This window comes from Epinephelus lanceolatus, chromosome 19 (genome assembly GCF_041903045.1).
Source record: "Epinephelus lanceolatus isolate andai-2023 chromosome 19, ASM4190304v1, whole genome shotgun sequence".
NCBI lineage: Eukaryota > Metazoa > Chordata > Actinopteri > Perciformes > Serranidae > Epinephelus > Epinephelus lanceolatus.
In genome coordinates this window covers 10797373-10812134 of record NC_135752.1, presented here as the reverse complement: position 1 = coordinate 10812134, position 14762 = coordinate 10797373, and the positions used below count along the sequence as shown (strand labels likewise).

Sequence of the window (14762 nt, the reverse complement as noted above, 5' to 3'; positions counted from 1 at the left end):
CAATTCTATTTTTGGTTACAAATGTGTAATAGACTGGTCACTGTTAAGATTATGCAGTCAGCAGTGGTAGAATGTAACTCAGTGCATTTACTCAAGTACTGTAGGCTACTTAAGTAACTTACTGAGGATTATAATCTTAAGTTAAGTATTTCCATTTTATGCAACTTCATACTTCTACTCCACTGCATTTTGGAAGCAAATAGTTTTGATTCCACTGCATTTATTTGGCTGCTTTAGTTACTTTGCAGATTTCAATTATCAACACAGAATATAATCAACCAGTAAATTATGATGTAATATCATAGGTTTACCCAGTAGGAAGGGAGAGCAGGGTCAACTGGGACACTTTTTTTATTTATTTATCATTTTTCTTTTAAATAGATAGATAGATAGATAGATAGATAGATCAGTAGTAGGGGTGCAACAATACACGTATTCGTATTGAACCGTTCGATACAATGGTCTCGGTTCGGTAGGCACTATGAAACGAACAATACGCAATTTTATTTATTTATTTTATCAACTTCTGACGATGCGCTCTATGCTGAAAGCTCAGTGCAGCTTAGTGGATCTGCGCTCGACTATGCAGCCTAAGGCGGCATAGTCGAGCGCAGATCCACTAAGCTGCGCCTCCCACATTCATTCAGACCAAAACAAGCTGCTGAGACAGAAGCTACATGCGAAGCTAGCTCATTGCAACATGGCTAATGCCTCAAATATACCTGAAATCGAAGATCCTCCACCATCCTTCAGATCTGGCGTGTGGAACTACTTTGGTTTTCGTGTTAAGTATGACCCTGATGGCAAGCGCGTCGTGGACAAAAATACAACGGTATGTCGCAAGTGTCACACAACGATAAACTACAACAGTGGAAATACAACAAACATGACAACACATTTACGCCGACATCACCCCGATGCGAAAATAGGTGGAACCAAACAAAAACAAGGAGCGACAACAACACACAGGCTACAAACTTTACCCGGGGCATTTAGAGAGCCATTAGCACATGATTCAAAGAGGGCAAAAGAAATCGACCGGGCGATTGCTACTTTTATTGCTGTCGACATGCGACCCTTTTCTGTTGTGGAAAACGCCGGGTTTCAGGACATGCTGTGGACACTTGAGCCCCGTTACAAGATTCCTTCACAAACCTATTTCACCGATACCGTAGTTCCTGCTTTGTACAACAAGACAAAAGCCCGATTTGATATCTCCATCAGATACATTTATTTTATTATTATTATTATTATTATTATTTTTACAAGGTGCTGTTTTTGTTTTATATGGTGCTGAGTATGCACAGCAGAAAATGTGTCAGGTATAGCTGAACCAGATACATTTAATTTTTCATTTGATTTTTTTTTATATTCTTATAGAATTGTACACCATACTGTTGGTTGATACTGTGTTGTTACAATGTTTCAAATGTTTCAAAATATTAATGATTATGTTTCAAAATATATTTATAGGGAGCTATTTCTTTGTAATATATACTCTGCTGCTAAGAATGCACCACAGAAGATGGGTGATTTATCAGATGCATTTATTTTATGATTATTATTTTTTACAAGGTGCTCTTTTTGTTTTATATGGTGCTAAGTATGCACAGCAGAAAATGGGGCAGGTATAGCTGCACCAGATACATTTAATTTAATTTAAAAACTGTACTTTTGAGTTGAAACAAAAATGTTGATAATTTTAATAAACTACAAGTAAAAAAAGGCATGGAAATTTCTCTTTTTTTGTATCGAAAAAATATCGAACCGTGACACTAAAATATTGAACCGAACCGAACCGAACCGTGAATTTTGTGTATCGTTGCACCCCTAATCAGTAGTCAGTAACCAGGGCCAGGACCTTGACCCCGTATCCTGGAACAGAAAGAACGGCCAGGAAAAAAGCACACCCAGTGGAGCGGAGGGGTCGTCACAATCATCACAACGAACACAGCTTTACAGCCTTGTTGTGGTGTTGTGGTTGAAGTCATGTGACTGTGGTGTAGTTCCTTTATAACCTAACATTAGCTTTTTGCTTCTGGTCTCTGATGGCCTTTTACTTCAAAGGTCATAAAAGTGGTGTTCATTTGTGAAGATTGATTCGCTCAACAAAACTTTTAAGTACCATAAACGTTTGATTGCCACAGAGTTTATTTTCTGCAAGAATCAAAATCCTATAGGCTTTTTGTCGAGGAAACCAGTGTGACACTAACTTCCATGTTGGCCTCCAAAAAATGTGATCCCTGCATCACTCTATAGCTTAATGCAACCAAAAAGATAAATCTTTTCCAAAATGACACATGAAATGTATCTCTGCACTTTCTTTTTACACACATGCATTAATGAGGAGGGTAACACAGGGTCAGCTTTAGTACAGCAGTTTCTGGGTTCAGTGTCTTGTCCAAGGGGGCCTTGACTGTGCTCAGGAGGCAAGCTGACAACTCTCCAGCTGCTAGTCCACAGTCCATACCTCAAATCATCACATCTCAAATCATGATTTTTGCATTGGTCCAGGGGCAAAAACAAGTTGATGGGCATCTCTTTACCCCCATTCACAAGCCTACCTGATCAGCACTCACCCTAAAGGCCCTCATTATGCCAGTTTATATTGTGTTTAAGAAATACATATTCCCATTTACATAAACCAAGATGCAATTAATCACAGCACCAGAAACCACCCCGTGAACTTGACCTTTTGAGGCCTCTGGTGGTATGTAGGCAACTGGTTTAACATCAGCTTGTTTGGCAGCCTACGCAGTTAAATGACATGCTGACAATAGCTCGCGAAAAGTTGCTTGACAAGTTCACCCTGTGGAAATTATTGCCATAAAGAAGCACCTAGTCAGTGATTCAGTGAGGTTTTACCACTCTTATTATTGTTTTATCAGATAAAAGCGTCTGACTTCAGGAATTTAGTAGTTCTGACAATGAAAGCAGTACAAATATATTTGTTGTTCCATTTTGTTTTTTCGACCAGTGTCCTGGTAAATTCGTTTAATCCGTTCAAGAATCTGTGGCAGATCAACAGTGAAAGCTGTGACTCAACATGGATATCCTTCAATGCAGAGGGTGAGTATGTGAGACACGTACTTGTGAAGAGAGTTGCACTGTGTTTCTAGAATTTGTTTGAACCCAATTTAAGTGACAAACATCTGTAATCATTTACTTTCACATTTAGTCAGGAGCCCACGTACTCAATATGCAGACTCTGGTCTATACAATTTAATCTGGACTTGTCGAGGACAGGTTGAAAATGAAATCTTTGACCCCTTCAGGCACCCCTAATGCCCTTTTGACTTCTCTTAATTTCTTCATGTAGGTGGCTTTTGGCAGTCTAGCTTGATTAATGACAACCTGGTGGACTTCTTTATCCCTTTTCTGCCTCTGGAGTACCAACATGTCGTCCAGTGTGTTATGGCCAAGATGAAAGACAGAGGACTTCAGCCAGACCAGAATTGGTGGCCAGAGATTTAGCCTATTTCCCCAAATTTGAGAGAGTGTTCTCTAAAATTGGCTGCAAGACAATAGCGAGCAGGTTGGTCTACTACACATAATGCCAGCATCTGATGGATGCTGTCAGCCAAATGACTAAAGAGAGGAAGGAGAGGTCCCCCATATATATTTATTTTTATATACAGTACAGGCCAAAAGTTTGGACACACCTTCTCATTCAATGCGTTTTCTTTATTTTCATGACTATTTACATTGTAGATTCTCACTGAAGGCATCAAAACTATGAATGAACACATGTGGAGTTATGTACTTAACAAAAAAAGGTGAAATAACTGAAAACATGTTTTATATTCTAGTTTCTTCAAAATAGCCACCCTTTGCTCTGATTACTGCTTTGCACACTCTTGGCATTCTCTCGATGAGCTTCAAGAGGTAGTCACCTGAAATGGTTTTCCAACAGTCTTGAAGGAGTTCCCAGAGGTGTTTAGCACTTGTTGGCCCCTTTGCCTTCACTCTGCGGTCCAGCTCACCCCAAACCATCTCGATTGGGTTCAGGTCCGGTGACTGTGGAGGCCAGGTCATCTGCCGCAGCACTCCATCACTCTCCTTCTTGGTCAAATAGCCCTTACACAGCCTGGAGGTGTGTTTGGGGTCATTGTCCTGTTGAAAAATAAATGATCGTCCAACTAAACGCAAACCGGATGGGATGGCATGTCGCTGCAGGATGCTGTGGTAGCCATGCTGATTCAGTGTGCCTTCAATTTTGAATAAATCCCCAACAGTGTCACCAGCAAAACACCCCCACACCATCACACCTCCTCCTCCATGCTTCACAGTGGGAACCAGGCATGTGGAATCCATCCGTTCACCTTTTCTGCGTCTCACAAAGACACGGCGGTTGGAACCAAAGATCTCAAATTTGGACTCATCAGACCAAAGCACAGATTTCCACTGGTCTAATGTCCATTCCTTGTGTTTCTTGGCCCAAACAAATCTCTTCTGCTTGTTGCCTCTCCTTAGCAGTGGTTTCCTAGCAGCTATTTGACCATGAAGGCCTGATTCGCGCAGTCTCCTCTTAACAGTTGTTCTAGAGATGGGTCTGCTGCTAGAACTCTGTGTGGCATTCATCTGGTCTCTGATCTGAGCTGCTGTTAACTTGCGATTTCTGAGGCTGGTGACTCGGATGAACTTATCCTCAGAAGCAGAGGTGACTCTTGGTCTTCCTTTCCTGGGTCGGTCCTCATGTGTGCCAGTTTCGTTGTAGCGCTTGATGGTTTTTGCGACTCCACTTGGGGACACATTTAAAGTTTTTGCAATTTTCCGGACTGACTGACCTTCATTTCTTAAAGTAATGATGGCCACTCGTTTTTCTTTAGTTAGCTGATTGGTTCTTGCCATAATATGAATTTTAACAGTTGTCCAATAGGGCTGTCGGCTGTGTATTAACCTGACTTCTGCACAACACAACTGATGGTCCCAACCCCATTGATAAAGCAAGAAATTCCACTAATTAACCCTGATAAGGCACACCTGTGAAGTGGAAACCATTTCAGGTGACTACCTCTTGAAGCTCATGGAGAGAATGCCAAGAGTGTGCAAAGCAGTAATCAGAGCAAAGGGTGGCTATTTTGAAGAAACTAGAATATAAAACATGTTTTCAGTTATTTCACCTTTTTTTGTTAAGTACATAACTCCACGTGTTCATTCATAGTTTTGATGCCTTCAGTGAGAATCTACAATGTAAATAGTCATGAAAATAAAGAAAACGCATTGAATGAGAAGGTGTGTCCAAACTTTTGGCCTGTACTGTATATATATATATATATACCCTTGTCAAGCCAAAGTGTTTTTTCCATGAAAACACCCCAACACTTTTGTTCTATATATTGAGTTCAGTTTCTTTTTTCGTATTAGTTTATCCATGTTCATACCTGTATTTACATTTACTTAATCGGTTCATTTTGGCTTCTGTATTACAAACTGTAACTCACTTTTATGTTACCGTCTGCCATAACTATGTCCTACAGAAGGCCTTGAAATATAGGGCTATTAAGTCCTATGAGCATGACTGATGATTGTTCAAACTCAATAAAAGGAGAAATTTAAAAAGAGTGTTTTGTCATACTGTCATTCTTTACTATACAAAACAATCAGTGTGCAACAATCCAATTTGCAAATAAATCTAATGTTCTTTCCCAAAATAAATAAAATAACAAATAAATACATTAATCCTCACACAGATAAAGGTGTTTAAGAACATAATATCCCCCTGAAAATATTTGTGATGCATTTGCTTCCTCCTTATCCTTACTCTGGTACACCTATAAGAGCAAAATAAGATAAGAGGCACTTTATTGTCATCCATCTACATACAGTACAGTACAGTTCAGTACAGTACAGTACATAGAGGAAGAAAATTGTGTTTTCCTGGTGCAAAACAAAAGAATAAAGGAATGAACACAAGGTGCAGACGACAAGATACAAAAACAGGTAGCCTACAGAACAAGGTACAAGATAAGGTAGAAACATTCAGTGCAGAAATACTGCAAATATTAACACAGGTAGTGCAAATAAATGTACAGTAAAGTGTAAAGGGCAATAAACAACAGTAAAAGCTGTTCCCTGAGAATATTTATCATGTTAAATAGATAAAAAGTCTGGGCACCGTGGCGGGACTTCATTTATCCTCAGCTGAACGTCACCTTTGGACTCTGACGTAACGTCGACTCCGAGTGCATGACGAGCGCACACAGCGCCCCACCGTGTGGACTCAGTCCGCTCCGGCAGAGAATTTCACGCGACCGCGGACACACTTACTCTTTCTTTTTTAATTTTGGCCAATCTAAGTTTAATGAAGCGGTGCCCCCAACACAATGAAGCCGAGGAAGAGACATGTCTTGCTGCTGTGGATGCTGGTCTGCTCCGGCATGACGGAGGCGATCGAGCCCATCAGCACCAGCATAGCGGTGGGCATGGCAGCGGCTCTCACCGGGTTCTTAGCTAGCTACCAGAACATTTTCTACTATTTCCACGAGTGCTGTCGACCTGAGTGGATTTCCTTCAACAGGACAGGTAACGCATGGGTGTCCAGCTTACACATTAGCCACCTTTGTGATGTCTTCATACTTAAAAACTGTTAGCTAGCTTATTATCAACGAACTGTAAAATGTTAGTCGAGTGGGTACATCTGTTACATCGTAAGTTAGTTGTACAAGTACGCAAATTGTAAAAACGTGTGTATAAACCACTCTCATACTTTTAATGTATCTATATCGCATCTCTTAGAAACTTGCCAAACATTTGCTTGTATTGAACAGAGCCCGTCGTGTTTGTCGCGTGTTTATGACGCATACGGAAGTTCCCCGTTGGAAAGAAGCTAGCTAGTTAGCCTGCTTGTTTGAAGCGCGGTTTGCACCGTTGGTATTATGGTTGCTTTTAATAAGCATAAGAACGACTGATGCCAGGAAGTGAACGGTTTCGACGATGAAAACGGCACACTTGTATTTGATGTTACACGTTTTATCGTCAGCCAGTGTGCTGGTTCACACGTTTGAGCCGTTCACAACAACAGTGGTTTTAGGTATCGGTGCGGCTCTGGGGCGGACGATCTACAATTATTTACACGAAAGTTGCGATCCTAAATGGATAGCTTTCAATGCAACAGGTGAGCATGCACATGTGTATATATAGTGTCTATTTCATGTGACTTAGGGTAAAAAGCTGCGGTAATTATTTACATAAACTAGCAGTCTGGACGTCAGTGGTCAAACGTCAAAAAAGACTTGGGAGTGTTTTACCGTCAAAACCGAAACCTAAATAACGGAGTAAAATGTTCTTTTCAACAGTAAATAACGTTGGGCCATTTCAGACACTACTCACATCCTTCTAGGCCATGATTTCAGTCAGATACAGGGATTTCTTACAGTGTTGTATTGTATTACTCAAGTAACGTCACTGCACTTGAATACAAATTCGAGGTACCTGTACTTTACTTGAGTATTTCAAATTTAAACAACTTTATACCTCTACTCAACAACATCTCAGAGGCAAATGTTATACTCTGCACTCCACATTTGTTTGATAAAGTGAAGGATGACATGTTCCTGTATTTGCTGAGAACATTTTCTAATTTCTTTAGCTAAATAAACTGTAGAAACTCTTTTGGATCTGCTGGAAAATGCATCATTACAAAGCTGAGAACAGGGCTGTTTCCCTGACAACGTTAAAAGTTGACTTTTCACTTAGTATGTAGTTGTCACATGACAGTGCCACTACAAGAATAATATCACCTTACAGCGTGTGATATTGGAGCAAACCCTGCATCAGAATATTTTTGTCCAAACACCTCAGTTTTGCGACAATATTGTAGAGTTGACTATTGGTGCTTTCACAATATATACCCAATGAGATTTTTGATGAATAATCATCAGTAATGTGGATATAATGGCAAAGTGGGTAAAGGCAAATAATAAAACAACGTTCTGCTAAGCTCAGAAAATGACATCACTTTGCAGCCTTTAAAACCAGTAAAAGACACTTGCGATATCCAAAATCTAAGACAATATCTAGTCTCATATCATGATATAGATACACCAGGGAAATATTGCCCAAGCCCGATATTAAGGAGTTAAATTAAATTAGCACAACCTTCAGCAGCTACAGCCGTAAAATGCAACATACACATTAATGCAGCATTAAAAATGAACAAATACTCTATATATCTGTAAAACACAGACACAGGGACCATTTGACTGCAGAGTGAGTACTTCATACTTGAATTTTGCTGATTATACTTGCAAATGTTTCCTTGAGTAAAGGGATACTTTGGATTTTTGAAGTGGAGCTATATGTATGTTTTGTCCTCTTCGTATTTTTTAGTGCTCGGTTTTATGAGTTTTATTTTTTTCAATGATATGATCTTTGTGTTTGTGTGCATTAGTGTCTAATACATATACTTTTTTAATATTCATACTTTCTTATTATAAGCTACTATCAGTTGCCTTTAAAGCACTTTAATACAAATTAGGTTTAATTTGATGTATTTAATGACTGTGGCCATTGTTTAAGCTGTCACCTCATCATTAAATGGCTTGTGATGTGAGATTGGTCAAGCTTTTGATGGCTTACCGCCTCAGCCCAACAGTTTCCTGGGGGTGATGCTGAGAACGGTGATCCAGTCAGATGTTTGCAGCCGTTCATCCTGTTGACTCTCTGCTGTGCTCTCTCTAGGTCTCAAAGCTGACCTGGACAGCAAACTATTCGGACAGCATATTGCGTCACGCATCATCCTGAAAGCTGTGAATGGATTCATGAGCAACGACAACCCAAAGAAGCCTCTGGTGCTTTCTCTGCACGGATGGACCGGCACAGGGAAGAACTTTGTCAGCCAGCTGATTGCTGACAACATTTACAAGGAGGGAATGGACAGCAGCTTCGTTCATGTTTTCACATCTGAACTTCACTTCCCACATTCGAGTCAATTTGATACCTACAAGGTATGATGATTAATCCAGATCAGTAAGAATCCAATTACTTTGATTTGAAACACAGTGCACTGTTTGACCTTTTATATGAATGTGCTACTGTTTCTCCTCAGTCTCAGTTACAGCAGTGGATCAAAGGCAATGTCACCAACTGTGCACACTCCATGTTCATCTTTGATGAGATGGACAAGATGCATCCTGGCTTGATTGACAGCATAAAGCCGTACCTGGACTACTATGACAAGCTGGATGGAGTTTCTTATCGGAAAGCCATCTTCATCTTCCTCAGGTGAGAAGTTAAACGCATCCCATAAGTCTGACCTGTCACATATTTTCATCGGAACCATAGAAGAGTATCAGTCCTGGAAAAGAAAGCATACCACTTGTCTGTTTATGGATACATTAATAGCAAGTAGGGCTGCAGCGATATGCTTATCTCCTGATGCGATGCTATCGAAATATTTGGGTGTCGATTTGATATGTATTGCAATTCTACAAGTATTGTGATTTAATATTTATTGCTTTTTTTTTTTTTTTTAAACACTAGACCATGGGAAAAAATTGAATCATACCCTTCTAGAGACTGGTTATCATTTCAAAAACAGTGCACATCACATACAGAAAAGTTTTCATAAACTAATAACTGTTTGAATGGTGTTAATTTTTAAAAATGTCACTCCAGTGAAGCTCTTTGTGACCTTGCTCTGTGAAAGACTATATACTACTGACTTGCTTACTTACTTAGATGTACATGTACTATAGAGTAAAAAAATGTATACATTTTGAAGTAAACTTTAAATAATTCTTCACATGCAAAATTATCATTTCTATAGCACTTACTTGTTGTGTGTTACATTGAAAAAAAAGGGCAAACATTACTCATGAATTGAATTAAACAGGGGTCTTGTTTAACAGTCAAGTATCAAAGCATCCGTTTACACACTCTCACACAACTCGTGCAGGATAATCCAAGTCACATTTAACCAGTCACATGCTCACTGCTTCCCCAACACATGCATTTTTGCCAAAACATGATTTAAAACACGTCACTACAAACAGTATATTACACAGCCGAGTATAGTGTGCCTGGGCGCAAGGTAACATGCTGTTAGTAACTGATAGATAAATGGTCATTTTACATGTGAAGTATTCATTTAAGCTGCTACATTTACTTGTCCCTGCTTATGAAGCTAGTGCAGGGATTTCCATACATTGATTTATTTGTGGCATCTGATACAGTGTCAATATTGATGGCCACATATTTATTTTCTCTCTATATATTTTTTTTATTATTTAAAATGAGTAAAATCTTATTTCATGGTAGAGCTGCTTGCAGTCAGTTGATTTGCCCAGCCCCTCCTTGCATCTCTTTCTGTTTATCAGACCATAATTGAGACAAGCATTAGCTAGCTAGCCAACCCGCAGCTGAAAAGCGCCTCACTCCCCGCTCTAGGAGACTAGTTGCTGAGAGGAGAGCAGGCAGAAGCTACGGAAATGGACCTTCAGTAGCAACCAAAGTAACATGAATTCAGCCGGCGCAAACTCCATTGCAGGGGCTTCACAGTGGGCAGGGCCTTATTTGTGTAACCTCAGCAACAGAAAGGGTGTTTGCGCTGGCCTGGCTGAATTCGAGTTGCTATTTAAGCAGCTGGAGTTCCGTGTCATCAAACTTTCCGCCATTTTGTGCTTTCTCGCATCTGGTTTTGTTTTTTCCCTTCTTGAAAAAAATATGAAGTCTCATTACTCATAGATGACCACAATAAAAGCGGCAACATCTTTCCCCCACTTGAATTACATCAATTCACAAAAATCAATTAGAAAATAAAAAAGTGAACTGATAGAAAAATAAAGAAATAACATTGCAATACTTGTTTGAATACATTTCCCCCCACCCCTTATAGCAAGTACTGAAAGGGAAAAAACATTTCAGTTTTAGTAATGCAGTAAGAAAGGAGAATTGTAGTTATTAAATTGTAGTTTTCTGCAATTCCTTTCACAAATAGCTGAATGTATGTGCAGAAATATTATCCTAAGTTCAGTGATATTTAATGTAATGTAACTGATGAGATGTTTTGTCAGTGTTTTCCACAAGTTTGTGTCTGACAATAATGAATACATCTGTGATGTGTTCACTGTAGAAACATTTTGCACCAGTTTGCAGCCTCTGAGATATACTTGGTTTCAGTTTGGTGTGTTGGGGCTTAAAGCTACTATTTCCATGACCCAATAGAGCAGTGACACATAGAAACAATTTAATATTTGAATCTTGCAGCATTTCTGAGATTTACTTGATGAGGACACAAAAATACAGTCATTGACTGCTGCAGTCTGAGGCAAATTCTAATATGTTACCTGTGTCTGGTCTTTTAGTAATGCAGGAGGGGAGAGCATCATACAGACTGCTTTAGATTTCTGGAAAGCAGGACGGGATCGAGAAGAGATCGAGCTCAAAGATCTGGAAACGGTGCTCTCTCTGTCAGTGTTCAACAATAAGAAGAGTGAGTATAAATTAAACAGATGTTTATTTGTTTTACTGAATCCCTTCTTGTTATTATCATTCAGAATCTAGATTGGATGAAAAACATTGATTCGTGTACTACTCAAAGTATCTCTTAATCTCTTCCTGTAGGTGGCTTGTGGCATACAAGTTTGATTGACAAGAACTTGGTGGATTTCTTCGTCCCGTTTCTGCCTCTGGAGTACCGACACGTCATCCAGTGTGCCATGGCCGAGATGAAAGCCAGAGGACTTCAGCCAGACCAGAACGTGGCAGACCAGGTGGCCAGAGATTTAGTCTATTTCCCCAAAACTGAGCGAGTGTTCTCTGTCAAAGGCTGCAAGACGATAGAGAGCAAGTTGGACTACTACACATAATGCCAGCATCCGATGGACGCAGCGCTCGATCACTATGTGCACTTTTTTAAAGAACAACGCTCTCAGCCAAATGACTAAAGAGAGGAAGTGAAGCTGACTGAACTCTGTAGAGGTCCCTGCAGAGGTTTCTCTGTCTGACCTTATGGAGGATTTCAGCAGGCCTTCTCCGATGTTGCATATCGCTTACACAGGATGCGGAGCCTGATGAAAGACAACAGCGCCAGTTGAATAAAAAAATAATAAGACTGGAAAGCGATCCTTTGTAAGTGATTAAGGGGCTTGATCTCCACTTTTATGTCACACCACAGTGAGAGTCTCAGAGAGTTTTGTTTTCCTGAGAGCTTCTTAATGGCTAACAGGGCGTCCTTGTGTTAGTAAAACTATGGCATGTCACTGTTGTGCATTTTTTTTTAAATGTGTACTCCAAATATTTGGATTCCAGGAAACACCTGCCTTAATTCTTTTTAATTTCACTTTTTTTTTTAATTAGATCTATTAAGGTTATTTTACACATATGTCAACTGTACATGAGTTCATTAGCTGTCAAAATTTGCCTTCATGGTCACTGTTCAAATACATAATGCAGAAAACACCATGTCAAAATATACTGTGCAGCCACATGCTTTTAATTTATAATTTGGTATATATTACAAAATATTCTGTTATATGAGTAATATACACTGTAATTCATGTGGATGTGTGCATAGTGAAATATTTCCAGGTGTAATTTTGCCTTACAGTTATAATTTTATTTCCACCGTGACTGGACTCTGTAGCTGAATTTGGAATCTCAGGATCTCACACCAAACACCAAATTTTACCAAAACTTGATTTTTTTTGATTCTTTATTGTAATGAAATTGTATATAACAAAGTGGTTGATTATTCTGTTAATTTTATTTTAAATTCAGCCAGGATGTTTCTTTAAAACACAGTATTCTGTACTATATTTTGTCTTCAAAGAGGAGGAAGTCATACATGGTTGTTCCCGAATATTGTTGTGGAAGGAAATCTTCTGTCAGTTGAGTTTGAGCAACCACAACAAAAAAAAATAATGATATCTTTTCTATACAGTTGCTCACAGCTACCTGCAGGTGAAGGAGCTTTTAAGTGGACTGCGAAAGAACATTGTTGGTCTGGATGGAAAGCCAACGTTTGCCAGCTTCTCTGCTGTAAACACACCACAAATGCAAAAAAACAAACAAATCACAAATAAAAAATGAATTTTTTTTTGGTGTCGCTGTTTTGAATACATGCTTCACATCAGGCTGAGGAGACCTTTAAACCACAGGGTGACAGATAACAGAAGCAGCTACAGTTTATCCAGTGTTGGAACTAGTTACATGTAACACAGTTAACTAATTAAATTACAGAATAAATGTCATTGTGACCTGTTACAGAGAAAAAAAATGCTATTAAATTACAGTTACTATTCAAACTAGTACATCCCAAGATATTCTTTAAAGTAAAAAGGTTATATGTAGAGTATAGCATTCATTCTGTTGCTTTGCATTGTTCCCATGCTGGAATCATTTCTTTCAGTGTACTGCCAGACATCATGGGTCAGTGAAGCCATTGGGTCAAATTTAAATGCAACAGCATCAAGTATAGGACGGCTTACATGGTTCTGTCTCTATGTCTAGATAGGCTCCATTTATTTAGCAGTGTGCACTCAAATTTTGAGATTTATTTATTTCTCGTTTGAATTTGCGCCGCCTCTCGTCTGCCTATCAAAATAGTACACACTAGTCTAAGCAGTGTGAGTCTGCCATTACCTGGCTGTGTGGGCGGGTGGCCATGTTATAAGACAAGCATGCCTTTAGTGCTGGAAATTCAACAATATTTTTCTTCTGAAATTTGAACATGGCTCCAACTGGCTCCATAAACTGTAATAAAGCTTGTTTACCAGCAGTACAAAAACTGAACATTGAAAAGCTTGATGTTAATCCTGAGTTCATTAAATTTTTAACAGGGTAACTAGTAATGTGTAACTTGACATTTCAAAAGTATCCTTCCCAATACTGAGTGTATCTGAATGAGCTGACCCTCAAATTGAGGTTAGATCATAAGTGATTTATGCTGACCTAACATTTTCCTTTCTAATAGGTGTGTCCATGTGAAGTTTTAAAATAAGAGGGAATACTACAGAACATCACTGAATGTTTACGTTGAGTGTGTACCGTCTTTTTTAAAGGAAGCTAGACAGCCAGTGTCTGTGAACAGACAAGCTAAATAAGCAGCACACCAGTGTGATGCTCGTGCTTCTGTTTGTGTCACGTAATGTACCAAACTTAGTGAATTCCACAAGCATTTCTCTTCCCTTTAAACTGAAATCATTCAGCTCTGGTTCTCCTCCATTCACTAAATGTGATGGATGAACACCCGCCTGAAGTGGCAGCTTGAAATCTTGGACTGAAATAGGGGTTATGTAATAATCAAATAGCTTGCAAAACACTACTGAACAAAGTGCAACGTCAGGCCTGAGGCTAAAACAAAGAAGAAAAATAAACAGTAATGACACATGTGGTACTTGTCAGTGGATATTGCAGGTGGGCAGGGTTGCAATGAAGGCATGAGGCTTTAATTTACTGTATGACGCTTATTTTTATACCAGCTGTACCTCTACTATATAACTTGTACAAGGATGGATGGGCAGTACTGTTTTGTTGGTGCATATTTACTGCACCTGGAAAGCCCTCACATTGAAACGCATTCATTGTAGTTCATAAATGTGCATAGTTAAAAGTGTAGTGCACCCAAAAATAAATGACATGGTCAGGGGCCATGTCTGGTGCCTGTTGCCCAGATCTGTAGACTGTTTGGTTCTGATGAGATTTATCCTGCTGCTCTGGATGTCCTGTGTTATTAGAAGCTACAAACTCATTGTAAGGTGCTTCCTGCTCTTTTCTCCCTCAAAGAACACAGCACAGTGCACACAATGACACAGGAAGGA

At 39.3% G+C, this 14762-nt stretch overlaps 1 protein-coding gene and 1 long non-coding RNA gene across 3 annotated transcripts; both read left to right on the top strand.

Annotated features, from left to right (window-relative positions):
- The first annotated feature begins 615 nt into the window (after positions 1-615).
- On the top strand, positions 616-3737 carry LOC144458733 (uncharacterized). The gene is made up of 3 exons (XR_013488119.1): positions 616-832; positions 2978-3069; positions 3320-3737. It is a non-coding gene; the product is annotated as an uncharacterized LOC144458733 (long non-coding RNA).
- Positions 3738-6176: 2439 nt separating this feature from the next.
- LOC117269755 (torsin-1A-like) lies at positions 6177-13038 on the top strand. Of its 2 annotated transcripts, none has more exons than XM_033647040.2 (5): positions 6177-6525; positions 8683-8948; positions 9050-9225; positions 11307-11434; positions 11566-13038. In XM_033647040.2, exons 1-5 carry the CDS (start codon positions 6327-6329, stop codon positions 11808-11810), a joined length of 1014 nt encoding a protein of 337 aa, XP_033502931.1. In that variant the 5' UTR covers positions 6177-6326; the 3' UTR covers positions 11811-13038. The 2 variants fall into 2 exon arrangements, with proteins under 2 accessions (XP_033502931.1, XP_033502932.1); XM_033647041.2 differs by lacking the exon at positions 6177-6525 and adding an exon at positions 6806-7117.
- Positions 13039-14762: the final 1724 nt, after the last annotated feature.

Bases quoted from the DNA above. Each gene is read 5' to 3' on its own strand.
- LOC117269755 (XM_033647040.2), top strand. From the start codon at position 6,327: ATGAAGCCGAGGAAGAGACATGTCTTGCTGCTGTGGATGCTGGTCTGC. The intron at 9,226-11,306 runs GTGAGAAGTTAA...CTGGTCTTTTAG, and splicing joins GCCATCTTCATCTTCCTCAG to TAATGCAGGAGGGGAGAGCA. The intron at 11,435-11,565 runs GTGAGTATAAAT...CTCTTCCTGTAG, and splicing joins AGTGTTCAACAATAAGAAGA to GTGGCTTGTGGCATACAAGT.